At 35.6% G+C, this 26,616-nt stretch overlaps 1 protein-coding gene across 1 annotated transcript in view; it reads left to right on the top strand.

Moving 5' to 3' along the window:
- Positions 1-6,213: 6,213 nt before the first annotated feature.
- LOC150101467 (serine/threonine-protein kinase Genghis Khan-like) overlaps positions 6,214-26,616 on the top strand; it is an 896,778-nt gene continuing 876,375 nt past the window's right edge. Inside the window, 1 exon segment of the mRNA XM_090400803.1 lies at positions 6,214-6,400. Coding sequence (XP_090256929.1) covers positions 6,214-6,400 — 187 coding nt within the window.

Consider the following 26,616-nt stretch of genomic DNA (forward strand, 5'->3'; position numbering starts at 1 on the left):
TTCATCTTAAGTTTCAAGTTCGGCACGCCTTTGGTTCTCCTCCGCTTTCTTTTGATTGTAAGTTGACGGCCATCGGAAAGTTGTTTGAACTCTTTCTGACTGACTTCGGAGATGTTTACACTTAGAGCCTGCAAGCCTTTCTCATATATACAAGTTTCAATAACAATCTTTCTAATGCCGACATGTACAGCTTCAGCGACAAAAACATTGCCTTTGTTTTTAACACTCTAACATATTCTTATTAAAGCAGTATATACAGTTAGCTTCAAAAGAGTTATTTACAAAAACATCTAATACAAACTATACCGAGACAAACAAAGTTTTTTTTTACAATATTCACATGGATCTTAACCTAAGTAAAAAAATCGATGTAATGTGCTTTGGAATATTTAATATTTCAGCTACAATCGAGTTTTTACACTTTGCTTATAATCGTATGCACTCGGCTCGCTGTTTGACTTCCACAGATCCAAATTAATTCATTTACCTGGACTTATAAGAAAATTATTGATTTGAAATTTTAACGAAAAATAAATAATACACTTAAAGCGAATTAAAAATAATATAAAATAAAGATAAATAAAATATTATATTTTCAGTTTTATGCAAGAGATCGATCAAAAATCGCTCCGCAATCGATGGGTTGAACACTCCTGGTTTATACCAATTGCCTACTTCTCTATCTCACACACATCATATTTTTGAAAACATGTTCCAAAATTATATTTGGATATATTTGCTTGATTGCATGTGACCATTTCTCAAATATGCCACGGTGTAGAAATAGTCATAAAGGTTAGAGTCTATCCACTTGACCCACTCCGATACTAATGTACTATAGGTTTACAAGAAAACCTTTCGTGGATGGGAGACACATAAATTATGTTTATAAATGAACAGTATCTATTAGATTCATCATATCTATCTGTTTTTCTGTTCTCTTAAAACAACCGGAGAAGAGACAATAATAACTACCATTTTACATGGCGAAATACAGTTTACACCATCAGTTCAACTGAGATTTCGCTGAAAGTAGGTGACTCATGCAGTGGAGTTACTCTTGGGCGCCGATGATTTAATTGTTTTCCATGAATGCAGTTTTGCAATGATCTTCTTGCATTTTCTTTATTAGGTTTAGTAACATATCCTGATATCACGAATTCCTGCAATGTTTATGTGCATTTATCCCAACTTTGTTGGTGTTTAAGCACACACTACTTATGCTTCCTCTTCATTATTATTATTATTATTATTATTATTATTATTATTATTATTATTATTATTATTATTATTATTATTTTAATGATGATCACGATCATCACCTGTTTCTTCTACATAGTACAGCAGATTTGATTGTGGGATAACCATTATAATAGGCGGTTAGATGACTTTGTGGGTGTGTGCGTGCGTGATGAAAAACCAAGTTTCCGGAAATATCTCGAACTCCATGAGACCGGCTAACTCACGTTCATATAGAAAGCTCTGATGAAGGTTCTTCGAATCCAAGTCTTTCAAACCAAGTGACTTCGTCAAAACCGATTGAGCTATGGAGACTCTGTTAAGGATGCCTTACTGGCAGAAATGCAATACTAGTTGGTAAGCGTATCGGAGGAAATGTCACATCACTGAAACAGATTTGGATTTGATCTAATGAGAGATCCTGGACAACTCACCCCACAGTTCCGATCTTCACCCAGCGATTTCCATTTGTTTGTGAAACAGAAGGCTTGGCAACGATTTGCAACTAATGCTGACAGCTATGTATAATACTTCCTTTTCATTTCCCAGTTAAGGATACGTCACATCGACTTTTTCTACATTCGGGATACACGTCTTAGTGCTATGGTGGGACAAATATATGAATATTTTTAACGAATACTTGGAAAAGTGATTTATATTAAATTCGACTAAACTATCATGCATCCTCTGTGAATTGTAGGGAGAGGTTTTTAAGAGGTGGAAAACGGAAATACGGATTTACAGGCTATAGTAATATTATAAGGGTTATTAAAATATTAAAATATAGAACCTAAAAAAAGGCTCAGTCCAGCAAGTGAAATTATAGATTTTAAGGATATTATTAATTCATTGTTATAACCTGATGGGACCAAAACTTAAAGTTTCAAAATTTACAAGATAGCTTGTGAGAACCAGGTTTCTGCTTTATGTCTGATGAGACCCAACTGCTCGAAACAGCTGTCAGATCAGTGAAAGCTAAAAGCACCGATAATTAAAGGTGAGTATCCGAGCCTTAGGCAGAATCTGTATCTATATTTTCAAAAGCTGTATGGTAAATTTTGAAATATTTTGTTTCATTTCTATCTAACTATAATAACGATGAATTAACGATAATTATAAACGTAGTTTTTTGGCACTTCATGTGAGATGAGATGTGTTGCACACATGCAGTATGAGTAATATTTTAGAACACACAGTTTCAGATATTGTAGATATAATTTTGAATCCAAAGGGGCTTTCAGGGAGTACAGCTCTCAAGTTAGCAATAGGTTCTGACTGTGTCTAACATATAGTACGTGAGTATACGCCACCCACAGCTACGCGATTTACTGATCACTCACTACAGTCCGATCCCCCACCCCACCCCCGAAGTATAATAAATAATACTTACAGAAGTTTTTTTTTTCGTTTTTTTAATTTTGACTCTCAGTTTAAACAGATCTAACAGTGGTGCTGTGTTGAGTAATAGCACCTTCAAGTGCAGCCAGAAGAAGAGTCATACAAAAAACTAAATAATAATAAAAAAAAAATAATAATGGTTACAATTGAAACTTGATACAGGCGCTTCCAAGCAATTCGAAATTTTTCTTCATTTTAAAATAAATCAGTAAGGACTTTATTCAAGGAATCGTTGAAGCATTGCAGCTAAATTGTCTAATTGTGTCCTTAAGTCTCTCATGCTAGCTTACTCAGATCACTAGTAGTAGTACCAGCGAGTTCAATATTCCGAATCGAACCCACAATGAGAACCCGAGATTTCACTTGATCTATTGAGTGGGACCGTGAAAACTTCTTGACGGAGTGGGGGTCGAAAGATACTAGCCTATTCATTCAGAGTACCAAAATTTATGTAGTATTGCTTTGACGATGATATAAATGAAATTACTTAATAACTTAAATAAATAAATAAATCCGCTAATGCCTTTCATTCCCTTACAGGGAGTAGGTGATGTCGTTTTAGCTCTATCTAATTTTGGGAGACTGAAGGAGCATTTGAATAGCCACGGGAAACCAATCAGAGACAGCTGACCTAAGACTATCACTAATTAACCTAATAAATTCTTGAGCATTCTGTTTATAAGTATTACATAACTAGTGTTAAGAAAAAGCAAGTCAGACCATGTTACAGCTGTGGAAAATATGAGACTTTAAGCCCACATCCGGATTAGTATATGATATAACAAACGAAGGTCATTCTATACCACTCTGTACTATGGCAGACCTAGTTGTAGGTTTAAGATCACACTAATGATTCGACGCTAACGATCCCTACCTTAAAAAAAAAAAAAAAGAAGGAGAAAAAACTTTTAATTTTCTTTCAAGAAATAGAATTCTGAATCTATTTCTTGAAAGATTTTCAGAAATCTATTCAGAAATTTCTGAATAGAATATTAAATCTATTCTGATTTAATACATTTCTGAATTTTATATGATGACATTAGCACAAAAAAAGTATAACTTCTGGTTGGAAATGCTTTGTGACACGAAGGAGGACCGCCGAATATATAGATAACTTTCTTCTAATATGTACTTATACACATTATTTTATATTATATGAATGCATTAATCTCGCTAATTATAGAAATGTCTGTTCCTACAAGAATAGTTCCTCTATGGATATAGATCCCCCCCATCCTTCTGAATTATAAAGACCAGTGAAAACTATAATTATTTTATCCAGTCATGAAAGAGACGAATTATTATTACATGGTGTCTTAGGGCCTCATCGTGGGAGGCCAACCTACACAATCCACTCGACAGACATGGTCTGTTTGGCCACTTTTGTGTTTATTATTATTATTATTATTTCGTGACACCTCCAAGAAGTGCAAAGACTCATCGAGGGAGGACACTTATTCAACAAATCCCAATCTCCAGTAATTATACCGAACTATTACTACCATTATCATCTGCACCAACGCCATCCACTGGCAACCAACACTCCACTAGTGTTTTTTGTCTGTAAATTGTGTGTGTTCTGAAGGCCTATTTGTCTGTATGCGGAATGTAAAACCTGATTTTCCGAGCCAAAAAAACCCCGCTAATTCCGCATGAGATTGACTAACTCACCTTCGTCTCGTCACGACGAGAATCGAATTTAGGTCTTTTCCAATCGAAGGGAGCGACGTACCGTCGTTCTTCCAATTGCGCCACGGAGGCGATTAAAACTACTCCTTTCCATATGAGCCCAACTTATCTTCAATTTATGTATATGTGGACTGAAAAAGCTATTTTAAAAATTCTGCACACTACGACACGTAGGCCTTTTCCTACAAAGGACAAATTTTTCCAGGTGCACCGATTTATTATTATTATTATTTTTTTTTAAAAAATCGGATTTTATTTTTTATTTATTCTTTTTTCTTTCTATTGATTCTTTTCCTGCTTCAGTTTTGAATTATACATTCAAATTCCTTATTTCTGGGTATATATTTTTCTTGCTCCTAATTCCAAAATAAATTCTGAAAGTTTTCTAAATAAAATATTTAGAAAATATAAAGTTTAAAGGTTTCAGTTAGAAATATTTCTAGGATTTAATAGTAATCAGAGAAATTATTCTTATTACATTTGATTATTACAAGTTATCGTTGGACTCAGAGCTGACTCAAAATTTTTCTAATGTATGAAATATGCGCCATCTTTTTTAAAATTAAATTCTTTCCACTAGTTGCCTATTTTGAATTATTGTCTAGGGTTAATTGTACAACTCTAGTAGTGATCGCGAATAAATTTCCGTGGAACACTCACTGAGATCCATTCTGGTTTCTTCTTCATCTGTTTTAGAAATCCATGTTTGTTATGATTTGCATGTTTAACTCCTGGAAGATTAAACCCTAGCTTTCTGAGACCAGTTAACTTAATTATAATTAAAAAGGTCCTATAAAACCCTTCACTCCAGGATTTAATTTTTTTGTATATACAATGTGTCATTATTTTCAACTGAAGCAAGCGCATTTTTTACGAGCGACGTCGACCTGGCGATAAGCAGTCGTAGCCTTTTCAGTATATGCATTTAAACTATCTTTATGCACTGTAATAAAACTACCTTGATAACTATGTTCGACAATACTATGACATCTGCTCGCTTGCGGCACCAAGCGACAGTAACGTAAACAAACACCCCACAATGCGGTGGAGGTGGTGGTGTCCGCCATGATTGGTGGACAGGACGTGGTGACCTCCTGTGACTGAGCTAATTATAGTACACTAGAGATTAACAACGGCTCTTCCATGTTACTATGGCTTGTGCTTCTGTAGTAAATGGAATTTCGCTTCCTGGCAACAGTTTTCTGAAACTCTCCTTTTGAATGGACAAGATTGCTAAATATGTTGTACTTTCAGAACTCGTCAAGCCTGCGTACGCGTTCAACATTCCTCTTCCCAGTCTCATGCAAGCCTAACGTTACAACGACACAGGCCTTTCCGATCGTTATGTTTTACCGTTACCGGTAGCTAAATGCATCCGTTCTCAGAGTGATCTTACATGCTCAGCTGCTAGCGGAATGAATGTATGGACTTTATAGATATCATTCGGAACATATCTGAATACTGAATTGGTATGTGAGAAGCATGAATTAATCTGTTATCGAACTTCTTGATTTTATAAACTTTCAATTCTTCAGCATTCTTTTCTTTCATTTTTTCTTTTTTTTTTTTTTTTGCTAACAGAGTTTGGCGTCGTGCTGGTTAGCGCTGTCATACCGGCTTGCAGCAGAAACATTTCAGGTGATAGTCAAGTGCACGTTCATGAGGAGCAGCATCAGCAGAAAATGTATTTGTGGAACTCCAAACTCCTGAACTCAGATATAAAACTTTCTAGCTAAAATTTGCTTCTGGGTCATATTTATGATGGAAATTTTAAAGATGTATATCAAGAGTAGGCCTAACGAGGCCTAGTGTTACAATCAAGGTCGTCGTCCATTTAATTATATAGTCTTTGTTATACAGTGTATTTTGTTGTGAAAAGTGAAGGCCATGTCGAGCTTATCACCAGAGGAGCGTGTTCGAGAGCTAGAGCAAATGTTTTTAGGTGGTCCCATTGTTACGAATGGAAAGAGCTTTAGTATCGATGCTCTTTTGGATGTATTATTGGTGCTTTATGATGAATGCTGCAACTCCACATTAAGAAGAGAAAAAACGGTGATAAACTTCATTGAATATGGTAAGCGTTATTATTTTTTACATTATATTATACTGCTTATACACAAATTTAATTGGGCAGAAAACCAATACTATTTCTGTATTTACAAACAATATTATGGAAACCTGCTGACATTTTTTGTGTTTGTTGTATCGAACACATAAAAAATGTCGAGAACACAAATAAATATCGAGAACATGGATAGTTCTCGATATTTATTTGGGTTATATGTATTATAGGAATTTTTCTGAAATCTTTAGAAATTTTTATTGTTTATTAATGTAGCGAATTTAAATATTTGCGATTAATATTTAGCAACTTAATATTCGTTTAATATAAAGGAATTTTTAAGATCATAAATATATTTCATCTAAAATTAGTAGTATTACTTAAGACGCAGGTTGTGATAGCAGAAATTGGTGTAACTGTAATTCAGATGGGTATACAAGCTGTTGTAGAGAAGCAAGAATAGGTGGCCTGACTATAGTCTATTTCCATCTTCAGAAATATTATATTTTTGAACCTTGGATTCAGGAGAAATGTTCACATCAAATCGCTACACTTAAATTATATGATTTTCATATTACTGTTGTTATTTTATTAGTAATGAAATTTATTATTATTAGTGGTAGTCTGTCAGTTTTCTAGGAGCTATATGCTATGAATCAAGTCCAGAAAATAAGCAAAAAAAAAAAAAAAAAAGCTGTGTGCATCTTAGTAACAAGAAATTTGTCTATATGATTTAATTTGATGTTCTCCAATAGGAACAAAATATTTGGCAGATAGCTAATTCATTTAAAATTTAATATAAACATGTAACCTTTTTTTAGACATCAAATAACTTCAGGTTTTGTTATCTCATATAGCACTGCACTAAGGTCTTATATTCCAATAATAATTTCTGCTATTTTTTTTAAAAATTTTATGTGGCTTTCACCTATGAAAGATTTTGTAAACCTGAAGTACATACATGAATAAACAATTATGAAAGTACACTCATACCATGAGTGGGTTAAGGATTTTTTTTCATCATTTTTTCCCCCATTAATCTTTTACTATTTATTAATGTCTAATTTTGACTAAAGCTCATTGACAGTACCCAATAAAATATACAAAATAAAGGTGTTATATCTAACTCTAGATGATGCTTTTTCTAGGTAGGAATGCTTAATATTTCAGAGTGATTTGTTAGTCTGCTCTGAAATCATCAGTATTACTACCTAGATAAACTTTATAATTGATATATTATACAAAGCTTCCCTGCATTACCTATATGTAATGTAGTATAATGCAGGGAAGTGCTCTTCATGTATGAGAGTATTTTTATTGACTGCATGATGGCATATGAAACTGAACCAGCATTAACTGTGCTTATAATTGAATATTTATTTATTTTTTGCAGTACTAAATTGTTTAATGAGCAGTATTCTCTTTATTCTTGTGCCCAAGCTGATATATCTGTCCTCAGCTATTCCAAATTTTCTGTATGGTCTTATTTGTGTTAAGTGTTTTATTCTTCGTACTGGCATGGTGAATAATGATATGAGATCTATTTTATGTTTTTTTTTTTTTTTTAATTCTTACATTATGTCAGACAGTAAACTGTATGCAATGAAATTTGCCAGATTGTTACAGATGATTCATAAACCTGATGATGTGATCATCATTTTGTCATACTTTCATAAACATTGAGGTATGAAATGTTTCCCTGGTTTCATGATATAATCAACAGCAGTGGTGGTGGTTTGTCTAATATTAAATGGTCACTTAATCCTTTTATATACCCTTAAAAACAAAGTTTTTCTTGAAATTTTTTGGTATAATTGCTGCACGATAAGTTCCATGATAAAACAAATTTTATTAGTCTCCAATTATTTACTAGTTTTTTTCTATTTTGTACACTTCTTCAGAAGAGCTTTTAGGTATAAGTTAAATGTTGAGGCCTTTAATTTATCAAAACCAACAGGAATTGAATCAACCGTTTAAAAATGGTTTAATGGATGTATGATGATATACCAATGCAGTTAAAACCAAGGCATTGTTATCTTACATAAAACTCCAAAATCTTACACAAACCTTACTGGAATCTAACATAATCTTATACCCACACAGATCTTTGATGTGATGCACATTGTTTTAAAACATGATACTTCCAGTTAAGTATGTATGCCATCACAACTCCATTATTAAACCATTTTTCAGTTGTTTTTCAAATGGTAATTTTTCAACGTCTGTTAGCTTGGATAGAGTTAGCTTTGATAGGATAAAGCTCTTTGGTCATTTAACTTATATCTAAAAGCTATTCCAAAGAAGTTCACAAACAGTTACATGAAACTAGTCAAGAATTGGAAAAAATTTTGCAATTTTTTATGTGATCTTTATATTTAAACTCTCAAGAACTTTAACATTATCACAGAAATCTCAGAAGAAATTTTCACTTTTACTATCTTTTATTATTTATGCTGCAATTCGTTTTTTTATTTTTTATTTTTAAAGTCAATAGAGCACAGTATCATATCAAGCTTATTAATGTAATGAAAAGTACCCATGGGTATCTAGGGTACTTTCAGAAAAGATAGCAAAGTTGCTATGTAACCATTCCACTTTTAGACCATATATCAAAATATCAACTCTTATCTGTTCTAAGAACAAATTCACCTTTGTCACATCCAGGAGTATATGATATGGCATATACTCCTGGATGTAAGAAAGGATGGAGTATATAGAGTGTCATGTTTCTGGAAGTTAACATATTTCTGACAGAGGAGGAGAACTATTCACATCCACCTTGAAGAACATTAGAAATGCATATGCTACCATTGTTTTGGTAAGATTTAGACATTTTCACATACAGTCATGTTGAGGAAAACAGCAGTGGCACACAGAAGCTGTTTTAAATCTGAAAGTCTATTTTTGGAATTCACAACAGCAGTGAAGCAATCTTGTAATTGCAACAGCAGCTTACATTAATATACTCAGAATGTGGGAGATTCTGAGATCACTTTTGACCCGGTGGTAAAGGCTATTTCTGTCTCTGGTCTCAGAGGATGCTTGCAAGGACTTCATGCTTTTTCTATTAAGTTTTAATAATATGTACTATATACTTGGTTGTTGTAATTCTTCATGTTTCTGACAAGTGCTTTGTATTACAAGAGTGCTTGTTGATTCTTCCAAAATATCAGTAGACTTACTGGCTGAATATAAAGCTTCTCCAGCCGCAACATTTTGTAGTTTTGAATTACACTGTAGCATTAATGTTTGAGAAAGTCATTAGATGACTTCCATTGCAGGTGTGACACCACTGTCATGCTTATTTGAGGTGTTAAGTGGCTTGAAAAAGCACCATGTTTGGTCTTTATAGCTAGGTTGCTGGATTATCTAACTCTCAGCCCACTCATGGTACTAAATGCATGTTTACAGTCTTTCATGGGTATAATTCAAATAAAAAAATAAAGTAAAATAAAATAAAACCCCTTTTAAATTGATACTTTATTTTGTCCTAATGTGGTGTTGCGTGTTTTAGGATGTCTTCTGATGTTGGTTTTGTCTTGATATATATATATACATATATATATACATATATTGTTCTTCAAAATTGTTATCAGTAAGAATTTAAGTTCTATTTTACATTCCTGTGCATTAAGGTGAAAGAAAGCTGTTCCTCCCTTTTTAATTGTCTAAATCACTAACCTGTTGTTTTTTATATGAACATAACTAAACTTTCTCATGTTGAAAGTTTATTTTCCACTTGGTTAGAGTATAATAAATTTAGTTTAATCCTTTATCCAAGTGTGAGCAAACAAAGTTTGCGCCTGAAAGTATCTTCAGGACTGGGTTAAGGTGGTACACACCAGGGCAACTCGTTGCAAAGGTGGAGCAAGATCCAACACTCCTATCCTAGTATCTCCTATAATGCAAAACACATCTCCTTGCGGATATGTCTATTGTTATGCATTAAGGGAAGGGCCACTACCCAGACCGGTTTCGACCTTTATTGAGGTCTCTTCAGTGGGAGCCAGGCCCAAGTCGAGATATCAGGCAGAAGCATTTGCAGGTCATCTCCACCTATAGGAATTGCCAATTGGTGTGCCACCCTTTTTTTAATAAATTACTCTGGATTTAGAGAAAGATGTTGAAAGTTTATTTTCCACTTGGTTAGAGTATAATAAATTTAGTTTAATCCTTTATCCAAGTGTGAGCAAACAAAGTTTGCGCCTGAAAGTATCTTCAGGACTGGGTTAAGGTGGTACACACCAGGGCAACTCGTTGCAAAGGTGGAGCAAGATCCAACACTCCTATCCTAGTATCTCCTATAATGCAAAACACATCTCCTTGCAGATATGTCTATTGTTATGCATTAAGGGAAGGGCCACTACCCAGACCGGTTTCGACCTTTATTGAGGTCTCTTCAGTGGGAGCCAGGCCCAAGTCGAGATATCAGGCAGAAGCATTTGCAGGTCATCTCCACCTATAGGAATTGCCAATTGGTGTGCCACCCTTTTTTTAATAAATTACTCTGGATTTAGAGAAAGATGTTGAAAGTTTATTTTCCACTTGGTTAGAGTATAATAAATTTAGTTTAATCCTTTATCCAAGTGTGAGCAAACAAAGTTTGCGCCTGAAAGTATCTTCAGGACTGGGTTAAGGTGGTACACACCAGGGCAACTCGTTGCAAAGGTGGAGCAAGATCCAACACTCCTATCCTAGTATCTCCTATAATGCAAAACACATCTCCTTGCGGATATGTCTATTGTTATGCATTAAGGGAAGGGCCACTACCCAGACCGGTTTCGACCTTTATTGAGGTCTCTTCAGTGGGAGCCAGGCCCAAGTCGAGATATCAGGCAGAAGCATTTGCAGGTCATCTCCACCTATAGGAATTGCCAATTGGTGTGCCACCCTTTTTTTAATAAATTACTCTGGATTTAGAGAAAGATGTTGAAAGTTTATTTTCCACTTGGTTAGAGTATAATAAATTTAGTTTAATCCTTTATCCAAGTGTGAGCAAACAAAGTTTGCGCCTGAAAGTATCTTCAGGACTGGGTTAAGGTGGTACACACCAGGGCAACTCGTTGCAAAGGTGGAGCAAGATCCAACACTCCTATCCTAGTATCTCCTATAATGCAAAACACATCTCCTTGCGGATATGTCTATTGTTATGCATTAAGGGAAGGGCCACTACCCAGACCGGTTTCGACCTTTATTGAGGTCTCTTCAGAGGAGTGTTGGATCTTGCTCCACCTTTGCAACGAGTTGCCCTGGTGTGTACCACCTTAACCCAGTCCTGAAGATACTTTCAGGCGCAAACTTTGTTTGCTCACACTTGGATAAAGGATTAAACTAAATTTATTATAAACTTTCTCATCATTGTTAAGATATGCTGTTGACCTTTATGATACCATGTCTTGACAAGCTCTTCTCAATAAGGGTATTTGTTCATCATTTTCTTTTGACAAACAATGACCTTTTGTTGTTTTCTGATAAATAGTTTGATATGCTAACTCAATCTGCCCTGAGATAGCTTGTCAGATGGTATGACTAGTTAGTAATAAGTTTTTTTTGTAATGATTTTCAGTATGCATTCATGTTATCCATTTATTGGGAAAATATTCTTAATAAGATTATTTTCCTTGAACTTTCTTCTTCAGTTTACAAAAGAACCTCAAGGTTGGACTAATTGCAGTATATATATATATATATATATATATATATATATATATATAAGCAGAAAAAGAAAAGAAAAAAAAAAGTGGCATCTTCGTCACAAGAATGTCCAAAATCCTTATCATGTAAACATTTCAGCCATGCACACAATGCCATCAGTTTTTCCAAATTTATGTTAAGGAACTATTTTCATGTTATACAACTTATGTAATATGCAATTTTTAAATAAATAAAAGTAAGTTATAAATTTTATAAATAGTTAGTGATTCCTGAATTTGAAACTATGTCCATGATCTCAGGGTTAATAAAACTTAGTAGGATGAGTACAGGCTGAATAACTATTATGGGGAACCTCATCTATGGTGACAGATTGGAAGGAGGAAAGATCACATGGTGAGAAGGAAATGGAGTTTATTGCCTACTAAGAGATAATTACTTGAAAGAGCATATGATGGAGGGGACTCAGAATTTGAGAGCGCTAGGTCTGGTGATAACATCAAAGGATTTGTCCATAATCAGGCTACCCTTTATGGACCAGGGGTAGCCTGCTTATAGACTGATTGCAGAGAGTGATCTTGAAGAAGAGGTATATGTGAAAGTACAGGGAAGGTGATTACAGTAATCTTAGAAGAGGGAGATGTTAAAAGTGCTTTAGAGAGAGAGAGAGAGAGAGAGAGAGAGATAGTCTGGGGATTTCTGAAGGAAGCAATATCAGATTGTATAATCAAGGTCAGAAGAACAAATCACATAAGAATTAGATGGAGCAGCAGTATATTTAGTAGGAGCTGCAAAAAAAAAAAAAAGTTATGAATGGTATATGAAAAAAAGTAATCAGCATGCTAGTAGAATAAGACACAGGCAAGAAGAGAGACCAGCATGGCAAGGAAGGCAGAATAAGATTTGAGAGAAAATTAGCAACTAGGCCAAATGAAACTTAAAGTTCTTTTATTATGTGATAAGTTAAAAGGAGAAGAATGATATGGAAGGATAACTTTTAGGAAACCTGATGGTAGGAAGGTGAAACAGACAGGTGAAATAGTTGAGTTACTGAGTGATCACATTGTATCACCCATATGGGACTCTTGCAGTGGTAGATGTGACAGGAACTGATGTGGAAATGGAGATGGATGAATTGGAGGTACTTAGGCTATTACAGAATATCAGTGTGAATATGACCATGGGTTAGATGATATATTGGCCCATGTATTACAAGAAATGAAAAAGAATTGGCATTGTCTCTGAATAGGCTGTTTAATTTTTAAGCCTCAGTTATGGTGAGATCCCAAGGTAGTGGAAGGAGGGCAGAATGGTTCCATTGCAGAATGGTAGCTCCAAGACAGACCTAGTGAATTATAGACCAGTCAGTATCTTGGCAGTGGAGGGGGGGGTAAAGTTATTGGAGAAGTTAGTTAATGACAAAATTCAGGAATAGCTGGATAAGAATATTATACTCTATGGGAACAGCATGGCTCTGTGAATGTTCTTAGTAATTTATTTATATATTAAATAAAGTAATTTATTAAAGCCTTAGTAATTTATTCACTTTTTATAATAGAATAAAATGGATATGAAGTTGGTTATATTGAAGTGGGGATGGAGAAGTAGAATGCAGAAGAAGGAAGGTGACACTTTAATGATATAGCAAATGATTTCAAGAGAAATATGTAGTTTGCTGATGATGCAAAATTGAATTGGGTGGTAGTGTAATAGTGAATCAAGGAAATGCAGAGAACTTGCAGAATGATTTAAATATGGCATCATCACAGATAACAGATGGAAGTTTAATTTGAAAAGTGTAAAATTACGCATTTTGAAATGAAAATATTACAAGCTGTATGCTACATTAACAGAACTCCAGGAAATTGATAAAGTTATAGATTTGGTGGTGTTAGGTAGATAGTGAGTTGAAGTTCAAAGAGCATATTGCAAAAGTGGCAAGTAGGTTATTTTAGAACACTTTAACAAGCAGAAATAAGGAAGTTATCATTTCTTTGTATTAATTAATTTCCTTAATCTCCTGGCCTGATCAGATGGACCGACCTCCTCCTCACCCTGCTATCTATGTTGGTGACTTCAATTCCCATCACACTATGTGGGCTATTCCTCTAACAACCGGGATGGTAATAATCTAGCAAACTGGATGGATACATATAATTTGTATTTGAATTATGATGCCAAGCAGGACGGCACTCTTTACTCAGCCAGATGGAACAGAACCTTCCCCCCCTAGATCTGTGCATAGTTACTAAAGACTCCAAAGACCACCCTCTTCCATCAACCAGAACCATCCTTAACAGATTCCCTAAAAGTCAACATCGTCCTACATTAATAGAGATAGGAACATTGATCCCAGTCATCAGTGGAACACCAATCGTTAGATGGAATCTCCACAGGTCCAACTGGTCTGCATTTCAGAAACAAATCGAGCAAACCATTAGAGCCATTCCACCCACTCCTAATTGCTATCCATCCTAGATTTGTTAAACTACTCAAATCTATAGCAAAAGCCTCTATCCCTAGAGGCTACAGAAAACAATATATCCCATGTTGGAGTAGAGAAAGTGAGGAACTCCTAGCCAAATATGAGGAAACTGAAGATCCAGCTATTGCTAAGGAGCTCATATCAACCTTGGATAAAAACAGAAAGGAAAGATGGATCTCAACCATCAATGAACTTGGTTTCATCACATCTAGTCAGAGAAGCTGGTCATTTTACTGGAAATTAGGTGGAGCAGAGCCAACAGCACATAAAACAACAGAGATAACTCCTGATCAAATGGCTAACCATTTATTGAAAACCTCCAAGATTCATCCCACTCTACCAGGAAAATTGTTGTACAAGCTTCCACCAGACAAATCCTGAAAACGTAACCCGAGCTTCCTGAACTTGTACACCCAATATCTCGGGAAGAGGTACAAATAGCCTTAAAACATACCAAGAATGGCATAGCTGCAAGAGTGGATGTATACTCCTTGAATTCCTAAAACAACTTTGTCAGCATGGCCAAACATGGCTGGCTGCCCTTTTCTCAGAAATCATCATGTCTGGTAAATTATCAAACTGTGGCAGGAAGCCAAAATAATTGCCGTGCCCAAACCAGGGAAAGATCCAAATGAAGTGGAAAAACCTACAACCTATCTCCTTGCTAGGTCGTGGCAAGGAGATAGGCCTTTAGGCTCTTTGAAAGAATTCTCCTTAAAAGAATTTCACCACTCATTGAAAGAGCACTCCCAGCTGAACAAGCTGGCTTTAGGCCAGGAAGAAGTTGCTGTGACCAGGTCCTGGCCCCGACAACTCAAATTGAAGCAGGCTTCCAAAAGAAACTTAAATCTGGAGCCACTTTCATTGACCTAACATCTGCTTATGACACTGTCTGGATCAGGGTCCTCCTCCTAAAACTAGGAAATATTATAAAGTGTAAAAAAACTACAACTTTTTGAATCTATTCTCTCCAACAGAAAGATCGGGGTCCATATTGGCAGAAAAAAGAGCAGGCCCAGATTCCTTCACAACGGTCTTCCTCAGGGCTCCGTGTTATCCCCTATACTTATTAACATCTATGTGTATGATCTACCTCATACCAGATCAAGCAAGTATATGTATGCTGATGACCTAGCGATCTTACATCAATCCACCTCGTTTACCAACCTAGAATCAATCTTGAATACATACCTGAACACCCTGGAAGAGTACTTCAAGCAGTGGTACTTGAAGCCAAATCCAACAAAAACAGTGTCCTCAGTATTTCACCTGTACAATGCAGAGGCGAATCGACAACTCAACCTTTCCTTCTGTGGAAAAATGGTAGAACATGAGCCTCACTCAAAATACCTTGGAGTGAGCCTGGACAGAAGCCTAACCTATAAAAGGCACATCATCAACCTCTTCAATAAAATTAAAACTAGAAATAACATCATTTCAAGGTTTGCCGGAACAACCTGGGGTTGTGGTGCAGAAGTCCTAAGGTCGTCTGCACTAGCCCTCACATTCTCTGCAGCAGAATATTGTGCCCCTGTCTGGGAAAGAGGTACACACACTAACATTATAGACACCCAGCTGAACTCTACCATGCGCACAATTTGTGGGACAGTGAGAAGCACCCCTCTCTCCTGGCTGCCTGTTCTATCTAACATTGCTCCACCACACACACGGAGAAGACAAGCCTCGATTAAGGAATTTAATAAAGCAATGAGCAACACACTCCTACCCCTACACCAGACTCTCATAAAACCACCTAGTCTTTGCCTCAAATCTAGAAAGCCTCTCTGGTCCATGGACGAACTCTCTTCAGCTGCACTGCCATCAATATCTCACATATGGAGAGAATACTGGTCCAACAATCTCCCAACAAATGGCTTCCTGGTAGAAGATCCCTGTGCTCTGCAACCTAGTTTTGATCTTCCTAAGAAGATTTGGTCATCCATAAACAGGATCAGAACTAGTCAGGGCAGATGTGGCTATCTTCTACATAAATGGGGGCTGTCAGATCACTCTTATTGTGATTGTTCTCCCATGGCTCAGATGATTACTCATATTGTGTATGACTGCCCAAGGCGCCAATTTCACGGTGGTGGCCTACAGGACATCCACAAGGTGACTGATGAGGCCTTGAATTGGCTTTCCAGCCTGGACCTTGACCTGTAGTTGGTATGATGGTGGCAGTGGTTATGGAGGAAACAGAAGATCACAGTCCCATTTCACCACGAAGACGTTATTCTTGTAGTCACTCTCATAGTCCTCGTCATAGTATCAGCAGAACTCCTCCTCATGTCAGAAGATGATGATACAGTGTGAAATGGGCCTCCTCTAATGGATCAAGTTTTGTCACACAAGACACAACTGTTCTGTACTTAAACCTCGGATACAGCTACTTTTATGTTGTGAGAACATGCAGCCTTGTCATACTTGGTGCAGCAGGACGATAATCTCCCTGGCTTAATTATGACAAGTTACTTTTGCTTTATATTTTAAAAAAAAAGGAAAGACTTAGAAAGCAGGTTGTACCTTTTATGTAATGAACTTTTATATGTTAAGATTTTCATCATTTGTTTCTGGAAATTGTGATTGTATTTTTCACTTACCGGTTTTCATGTAGCCATAAGCATAAATAAATAAATAAATAAATTTCTTTGTATAAGCACTTTGATATAACCATATATGGAATATTCTGCATAGATTTGGGCACTTGATTTTCTTGAGGATGAGGAATTGGTAGAGAGGATCCAGAGGAAAGTGACAAAGATGGTGAGTGGTTGGTGGAATGCTCCCTGCAAGGATAGATTGAGGGTTTGTGAGTTGCAGAAGTCGATTGATAGGCAGAAAATATGTTAGAAAAATATAATGAAGAAAAATTATAGAAATATATAAGTTACTAAAAGGCTGTTATAGATTGATGCAGATTTATTATCACACAGTTTATAATAACAAACTGTGTGATAGTACATTTTTCAGTACTTGGCTAGAGAGGACAGAACATGGGATCAATCCTGGAAATTGAGTTTGAGTATGGTTAGCAAATTTAGGGACTTAATTTTTCAAGAATGGCAATAGAGTGGAATGGGTTTCCAGAGTTCTTTTGGTAAGAGCTTGTCATTGAATATGTTCAATTAGAGGCATGATAGGTATTATATGGATAGTGTTAGTATGGCCTCCCATAATGAATCTTCACGTTTCTTTGGAGATGCCTGTATAATAATAATGGTATCAAGAAAGTAACATAAAACACTTCTGTTGTATTATTTTGCTCTTTTGATTTGATTTCCCCCCCCCCCATTCCCCAATAGTCTGTAGGTTAGATCTGTTTATTGAGGAAGTTGATTACTTGGTTTTATTATATACTTATTTGTCACCGGTTAGGTTTATTGATAAAAAGGATCGAGTTTTAAAGGGCTATTCAGTAGCATTCTTTATATATATATATATATATATATATATATATATATATATATATATATATATATATATATATATTTGTTATAAATTTTTTTTTTATATTAGGATAACCAAGTAATTTTATAAACTTGGTTATTTTAACTCCTAATTCCAAGCATGCAAACAATTAAGTTTGCGCCTGAAACAAAGTTCAAGTCTAAAGATGTTACAACACCAGGGCAACTCATTGTAAAGGTGGGTAAAGCTCTGATCACTATTCTTAGTATTTTCCATCTCACTAGAAGATGTATACTGCAATGCATTATGGGTGGGGTCACTACCCAGACCGGTTTCAACCTTTTTTGAGGTCTCCTCAGTGAGTAGCTAGACCCTAAATACCAAGGTTTTAGTAATACGGAGCCTTATCACCTTTACCTATAGAAGTTGCAACAAGGTGTTTTTATTTTTAATAAAAATCTCTGGAGGAGATATAGATGTAATAAATTTTTTAACTTAGGGATATTGTATATTAGGATAACCAAGTAATTTCATAAATATATATATATATATATATATATATATATATATATATGAAATAATTATAAAAAAAAAAATGTTGAAAGTTTGCCATTGCTGCACTGTCTTTGTGTTCAGGGAAGGCAGCCATCCGATGGCAGTGATTCAACTAGGATGACAAATAAGACAGAATTGTTCAACTTCTTGCATGGCACTGAGACTCGATGCCAAAGGCCACTTCTACACAACATTACATCATCCTTTCTGTGTACTGTATGCCACTACAGAGTTCACCACATGCACTATGCCATCTATTTCACATTGAAAATAATGTGTTTTTTATGTTATCTCTAGCTCATTTGAGCATGTTAGAGGAGGAAAACGTCTGAGTTTTTGGAAGGAAAAAACCTTGTTATCCCCATATGCAACCTGTTAACTCACTTTCACTTGAAAAAATCAGCCATACATTGATTATATTGTGACTTATTTTTAAGATTTCGAATTGCTTAGTGGATAGTGTTTGCATTCTGAGGACAACAATTTGTGGGTTCTAATCACAGTATGGCATGAATGTTTGTGAATGACTTTTGGTGATATGTGATTTCATCCCTCATGTTAGAGGCTTAATGGAGTGAAACAACACTGAGAAAGAATTAAAATTATTATTCAGTTCTTCTAGAATTAAATAATAATCCTTTCTGTACACCTTTGGTAGCACACCTACCCACTGATAACCTGTCCTTTTCAGTATACAGGAAGCCCACCCACACAGGCAGATATATTGACAAACTTTCCCATCACCTCCACCTCTCAGCAGAATGGTATCATGATATCAATGGTATCACTAACCAATGAGGAAACTTATCAGAACTTAATCATATACCTCACACCTTCTTATCTGATGGCTATGGTTCCCACAGTATCAAAAAAATAATCAATCCTTCCTCCAATCCTTGATCCTCTCTTCAGAAAGATTTTAGTAATGCTATCATCATCTCCTATTTAAGTGGCACTTCAAAAAAAAATATCCAGTCTTAAAGAAATGAAATCCATGCATGGCTTTCAAGTCCCACTGAAAGCTTGTTACCTTTATATGTTCTACTAAATATCACCTTTCTCCTCTCTCTCTCTGTGCCTGGAGTATATAAAGTGCCCTGTTCCTGCAAGTTGGCTGAGTATGGACAGACAGGAAGATCAGCCAACATCGTATGGAAGAACACAAAAAATACATCTGCAGTCATGACTATCATCTATCTGGCCTTATAGACTATGCTTTAGATATGACTCATAAAATTAATTGGAAAAAGACTACCATGTTCCATTGCAGTAAATTTAGAAGAGAATATGTTTGGAATTTATTTACATTAGGCTATCAGCCTATGTAAATAAATATGGTTGCATTAAACTTCCCAAAATTGGAAAACACTAATACTTCGAGATCCTAGTTTACATCCCAGGCCACCAACAGGTGCTGACATAGGGTGCCTTACCTAGTTAGGTTTCTAATCTTTTTCGTCCATGTGTTTCACTTAGTTTTGTGTTGTCTTTGTGTATGTGTTACAAGTCTCATATTGTACTCGCTGACAGTGTCTCAGTGACTGAGTCACAATATTAGAATTAAATAATATTTTAAATCCTTTCTCAGTGTTATTTCATTCCATTAAGCCTCTAACATGAGTTTCTGCCAGCACTTGAGCCTTAACACACGGATTTCATCACTTGTTCTGAGACACTGTTCTACTTGCTGTAAACATTAATTAGAAGATAGCTTCTAATTTTTTAGGAAATGACAATGTAAACTAGATTATTAATTATAAAAGCTTTAATAACTACCTATATTTTGGCACTGTTGCATTGCCATTTTTAGGGATCATAAAAGAATGATATGTGCACACAGGCATTCACACTAAGCAAATGGGACTTAAGAAAGGCAACAGAAGTGGTTCTAGAATCCAAACAGTGTAGTGGGCTAAATTGGGTTGACTTGGATGCTGGGCTGATGATCTTAGAATGTATGCTTCCCAAATTTGTGGCAGTTTAATGCATCAAATTTGTCGAGGTTTGGAAAGTTTTTCAGAGCTGAGGCACATTCAAGGAATAGTCTTTCGTACTTGTACTTGCTGCAGTGTAATAAAGTGGCCTTCTTCCAGCATATTCTGTGGTGGGTGTACAAAGCATGGTCAGCAAGTCCTGAATGGCTGTATTGGTGAACTGGATGTAGTCTTTATGCTCAGATATCTTGATATTGGCTGTCCTGCCTGTTTGGCCATAGTAGGACAGTTTGCAAATGCAAGGGACCTGGTATACTCCAGGTTGGTTAAGGGAAGTGGCTGGTCTTTGGTGGAGTGGATAAGAGATGCCAATTTCTTATGTGGTTTGTAACTAGTTGTTAGTATTTTTGTTAAATTTTCAGATGTATCCTGGATATATGGAATGGTGATAGATTTAGAATAATCTCTGCTTTGAAGGGGGAGGGGAGTTGTGGTTACCTAGTTTTAATATTTTTTGGATTTTTGGGGGTTGTAGCCATTGGCTAAGAATGTGTTAAGGATATGGTCAAGTTAGGGCATTGTTATCTGAACTGATTAATCTTGCCCTATTATATAGGGTTTTTATAATCCCATATTGTTGAGAGGTGGGGGGGGATGTGACTGCTTGTGAATGTATCTACTGTGCAGGTTTTCTATAAACAGAGAAAACCAAGGATTCATCAGGCTAGTGTGCAATCTGAGCACTGTGGAAAGGGAAAAGGAGACTGTTGTTGTTTTCCTTTTCCAAGGTAAACTGGATCTTGGGTGTTGATTGTTTAAGTATGTTGTGAAATTATGGAGTGTATCCAGGCCATTGCAGTAAATTTAGAAGAGAATATGTTTGGAATTTATTTACATTAGGCTATCAGCGTATGTAAATAAATGTGGTTGCATTAAACTTCCCAAAATATGGAAAACACTAATACTTCGAGATCCTGTGGCCCACGTAGCATAGCCAGACAGTGGGTTTATGTGGAGCAGAGCTTAAGGCTTTTTCTTCAAAGGTCTCCATAAAGTTTGCCAGATGTGGAGAGAGTGGAGAACTCATGACTGTTCCCTCTATCTGTTTTGAGAATTTTCCTTGCCAAACAAAATAGCCGGAGTTCATGGTGAACTGAAATAGGGCTGAGATATCAGGAGGAAATTTGGTTTGGATGAGGTCGAAGGTATCTTTGAGTGGGACATTGGTGAATAAGGAGGAGACATCAAAACTGATCATTATGTCAGTGTGTTGAAATGTGAGGTTTTCTATATTGGCTTTAAAATGCGCTGAGTTTTTTATGTGTGAAGGTGTGTTGCCAGTATATTGCATGAATACTTTGGCTAAATTGTATTTTGTATGTGGGAGAATCAATGCCATCCATAATGGGATGTAATGGTATACTAATGGTAGGTAGAATGGTATAAAAGTAAAGAGGCAAGCTTACTGTGCAATCTGATTGGTTTAGAACCACAATGGCATTTTCCTTATCCGCTTTGGTATTTACAGTTTTTTTTTTTGTTGCTTTTCATTTCTTGCAGATCTTCAAATTCTTTTTTTGATAGGTTGCTTTTTGGTGGTTTGGTTTGGGTGAGAACTGGCCACATTCAATTTGAAGTTGTTGGTAATATGACTGGGAAGGCTGCTGATACCTAGTTCTACTTGTATCATTATCTTGTATAATATTATTTCTTCTGCAGGGATCTTTTTAGGTGCTATTGTGAAAGCGTGGCGATGTGCAAGCATGCTAATTGCTTCAGGGTAAGGGATGATAGGTTTATTACCATGTTAGGAGGTAGTTGAGGTTTGGAAGCTGAATACTTTTGTAGACTTGCAAATTTTTTAATATGCTGACATACCTGCATGCACATATCCTTGTTTTGTGATCCCTGAAGATGGCAATGTAACAATGCAAAAATATAAGTATTTGTTAATTAAAGTTTTTATAATTAATAATCTAGTTTACGTTGTCATTTCCTAAAAAATTAGAAGCTATGTCTAACCAACATATAAGCTACAAATCCACAAGAATTAATTAGAAGAGTGGTGTGTTCAGTCTGTAGCTTAAGGTTACTATGCGATCTTATCCTTAGCATGTTATGGTTCTAAAAGTGCTGTAAGGCAAGTTTTTCATGGTAAAATAACACAGTCCAACACAATTTTTGCTGACTTTTATATGAGACTTGTTTTTTACTAATTTGGGTGCGCTGATTTCAAATATCAAACCCATTTTTCTCTATCATGTCAGATTTTTCCTCTATGGCATTTTCTTTTTGCCAATTTGTAAGTTTTTGATATTTTTAAGGAGGCAGTACTATTTAGAGGATCAAAAAAATCGATTTTTTAATATTATTTTCTGAAAGTTTGTACTTTTAAAAATCTGTTCCTAACTTTTTATCAAGAAATTCGAAAAATTCCCGAAGATATAGCCTATTATTCAAAGCGGTGTGTAGATCAGAATCATAGCGCTCACTGCTCTCGCTTGTTAGTAAACGAATAAATGCGTAAGAACCTGCAACGGCACGTACTGGCGCTTTGAATGCGAGAGAGGCCGATAATTAGATACATAACTACTTAACAATATTCATTAAAAATTACAAGAATATTTATAAAAAAATAACAATTTTACTTACACATGAGTTTCAGGGAATAAATTTTTGTTTGTAGCAATTTCTGCTGTGTGTTCTGTTTTGGTAATCCCTTTGAATACTCCAACAGTAGTCGGCCATCATGTGAGAATCCCATCTTCCTTGGTACCGATCTTCCATAGTTAAGTCTTGATGAAATCTTTTGCCTTATTCATCGCTTACAGCACCTAAATTCTCAGGAAATCTATCAAGATGACTCTATAGGAAATGAAACTTTATGCTCATGTTGCAACCTAGGCGCTGGAAATTTTCAAGCATTGTTTCCACTAGATCTTTGTAATTGCACGCTTTTTTGTTTCCAAGAAAATTATTCACAACCATTGTAAATGAAGTCCAGGCCTCTTTCTCAATTTCGTTCATAGAGTTGATGAAATTTGGGTCTCTCATGAAAGTTCTAATTTGCGGTCCATCAAATACACCGGCTTTAATTTTTTCATAACTAAGTCGTGGAAATTTTTCACATATGTATTGGAAACTGTCACCTTATAAATCTAAAGCTTTAACATACTGCTTCATAAGACCTACTTTGATGTGTAGAGGTGGAAAAATGATTTTTTCTCTCTCGATTAAAGGTTGATTTATAACATTCTGTTCTCCAACATTTAAGGATATTCTAAGAGGCCAATGTTTCTGACTCCAGTGTTGGTTTCTAGCTCGACCATCCCAGAAGCATAGAAAACACGGAAACTTTGTATATCCTCTTTGAAAGCCAAGTAAAAAGTTCACCATTTTAAGATCCACACAGATGATCCAGTTATGGTCTGTATATTTTAATAACTTCAGAACCTTTTTAATGTCCTCATATGTTTCCTTTAAGTGGACTGAATAGCCAATAGGAATTGAGCCATATACATTCCCATTGTGTAGTAAGACACACTTGAGACTTCTGCTTGAACTGTCAATAAATAAACGGCACTCATTTGGGTGATATTGTACAACACTCATTTCAGTTAGTAAACCTGACACATTGTTACAGTAAACAAACCCACACTCGTGTTTAAAATATTGTACAAGATTACTTTCCCTGTTACGACAAAAAGTTATCTTCGTATCTTACTACAGTAATTTTTTTCATTTAATCTTGAAGCTAACAATTCCGATGATTCCTTTGATAGGCCCAAATCTCTTACTAAGTCATTCAATTCCGCTTGAGTAAAACGTTGAGGTCCAGAACTAGAAATTAAATTTTCATTGTCTAAATCAACATCCGGGTCTTGCTCCTCAAGAACATCTGGCATATCCCGATCATGCTCATTCTCAAGTAAAGGAAGTCCCTTATAAATTGGCACAGCTATTTCATTGGAATGAGCAACTAGCCGAATTGCTGAGTCGAGATTTGGATACACAATTTTTTTCTTATTCTTCTTATTATAACCAGAAGTCTGAACTAAACAAAAATAGCAATCATCTACGTGATTTTTTGGTTCATGCCAAAACATTGGAATGCCAAAAGCTAATTTTCGGTGTTTTCCCTTGCTCCACTGTCATAAATTTTCTACACATGACTTACACACTTTATTTAGAGCCCATGACTTGTCCTGATCTGCAATTTTTACATCAAAGTATGCAAAGTACACTTTCTTAACGAAATCAGTGATATTTGTCCTTTGACTGGGAACAGTAAAGCTGCCACAAATGTAGCAGAAAGAATCTACACTATTGACACAATTTCGAGTAGTAGACATGATGTATTTTCTTCACTGCTGACTAACATGCAATTAACAAGACAAAAAAAAACCAGAGACTTTATTGAAACGTTATAAGTGCTCATCATACTTTCACGATCGATTAACGATTGACTGATTTCGACCATTCTTTGTCCGCATATAGCATTCATTTGTTTTAGTCAGTTGTCATCGCCTAAATGTATTAGGTCGGTTATCGGCCTCGCTCGCATTCAAAGTGCCAGTACGTGCCGTTGCAGGTTCTTATGCATTTATTTGTTTACTAACAAGCGAGAGCAGTGAGCGCTCCGATTCTGATCTGCGCACCACTTTGAATAATAGGCTATATCTTCAGGAATTTTTCGAATGTCTTGATAAAAAGTTAGGAACAGATTTCTAAAAGTACATACTTTTAGAAAATAATATTAAATCGATTTATTTTGATCCTCTAAATAGTACTGCCTCCTAAAAACTATCACAAACTTACAAATTAGCAAAAAGAAAATGCCATAGAGGAAAAACCTGACATGATAGAGAAAAATGGGTTTGATATTTGAAATCAGTGCACCCAAATTAGTAAAAAACAAGTGTCAGATCATAATCAGTAGAAAAAAAAAAAACTTTTTTGTTGGCCAGTGTAATCATTGAAATTAAAAAAAAAAGGAGTTATAAAGAGTAACTCTGATATAGCATTCCTTTAAAGTTTAAATAGATGAGCACAATGAATAGATGTGTTAGGGTGCCAGTGCAGTGTTTTCACCATCCTGCTTATTTGGACACCTAAAATGGCTTGACAAAGTTCCATGCTGGACTCTAGAGCAGGATTTTTAGATGATGATAAAAAAATCATTAAAAAACATAACAAATCCTTAGCCCACCTACATTTTAAACTCTTCACATTAGCCTGATATAATTGATGGACTGTAATTAAAAAAAAAAAAAGTGGAGTGACATGTTTAAATTAATAGTGAACAGGTAGTAAATATATCACAGAGGATTAATGAAGTAATGAAGATGCTGCTAAATCAAGACTAAATAGTGTTTTTTTTCTTAGCCCAAGACCTTGATGACTATATCTGGACTGGGGTAGAGGGATGGATTTGTTCTTTTGTATTTTGGGAAGATAGGAAACTCTGGCGATGTTTCTGAAGCAAGTAATCAAATTACAATAATAACAAGATTATAAAATGAGATGGTTACTCTGAGAATAAATTAATGGAAAGCAAGGCACACAGTGTGGAAAATAAGACTTAAAAGATATTATAATTTATAACTTGTAACAAGCATATTTACATAAATAAAGTTGGAATTATTCTCATATTGTAAGATCAAACTTTCAAGCAATCAAAGGTTAAATTTTTAACTTTCATAAGAAATGTTGAGTCAGTTAGAGGGTTGTTTTTTTGTTTTTTTTTTTGCTTGAGATAGGACAGGTCATTATAAGAATTTAAGAAGATTGTTATAATTTATAATCAGCACCTGACAAGGCACTGATTATAAAAAAAAAAAAAAAAAATCGGCTAACGCCTTTTTATTCCCGTATACGGGGAGTAGGCGAGGCCATTTAGCCCTATCTAACTTTTGGAGACTGAGTGGGCAGTTCAATCTCCACTGGTACCAAGCAGAGATAGATGGCCCAAGGCTATCACTAATTAAGCGGTACTCAGTGAAGAGAGATGGCTCAAATGTGCCGCCATCTCGTGGTCCCTAACCCTAACACAATATATTTAATGTCTGAAATAATGTGGGTTCTACGGTCGATTTTCTTGAGTTTACAGGACGAAAAACCCGAGTTTCCGGGAGGAAAAACCTGCTTGCCCGTGCCAGAGATCAACTAACTTGGGAACCGGTCGAAAAAAGGCT

This window comes from Typopeltis vanoorti, chromosome 11 (assembly GCF_054136105.1).
Source record: "Typopeltis vanoorti isolate ZY-2024b chromosome 11, IOZ_Tvanoo_1.0, whole genome shotgun sequence".
NCBI classification, from domain to species: Eukaryota; Metazoa; Arthropoda; class Arachnida; order Uropygi; family Thelyphonidae; genus Typopeltis; species Typopeltis vanoorti.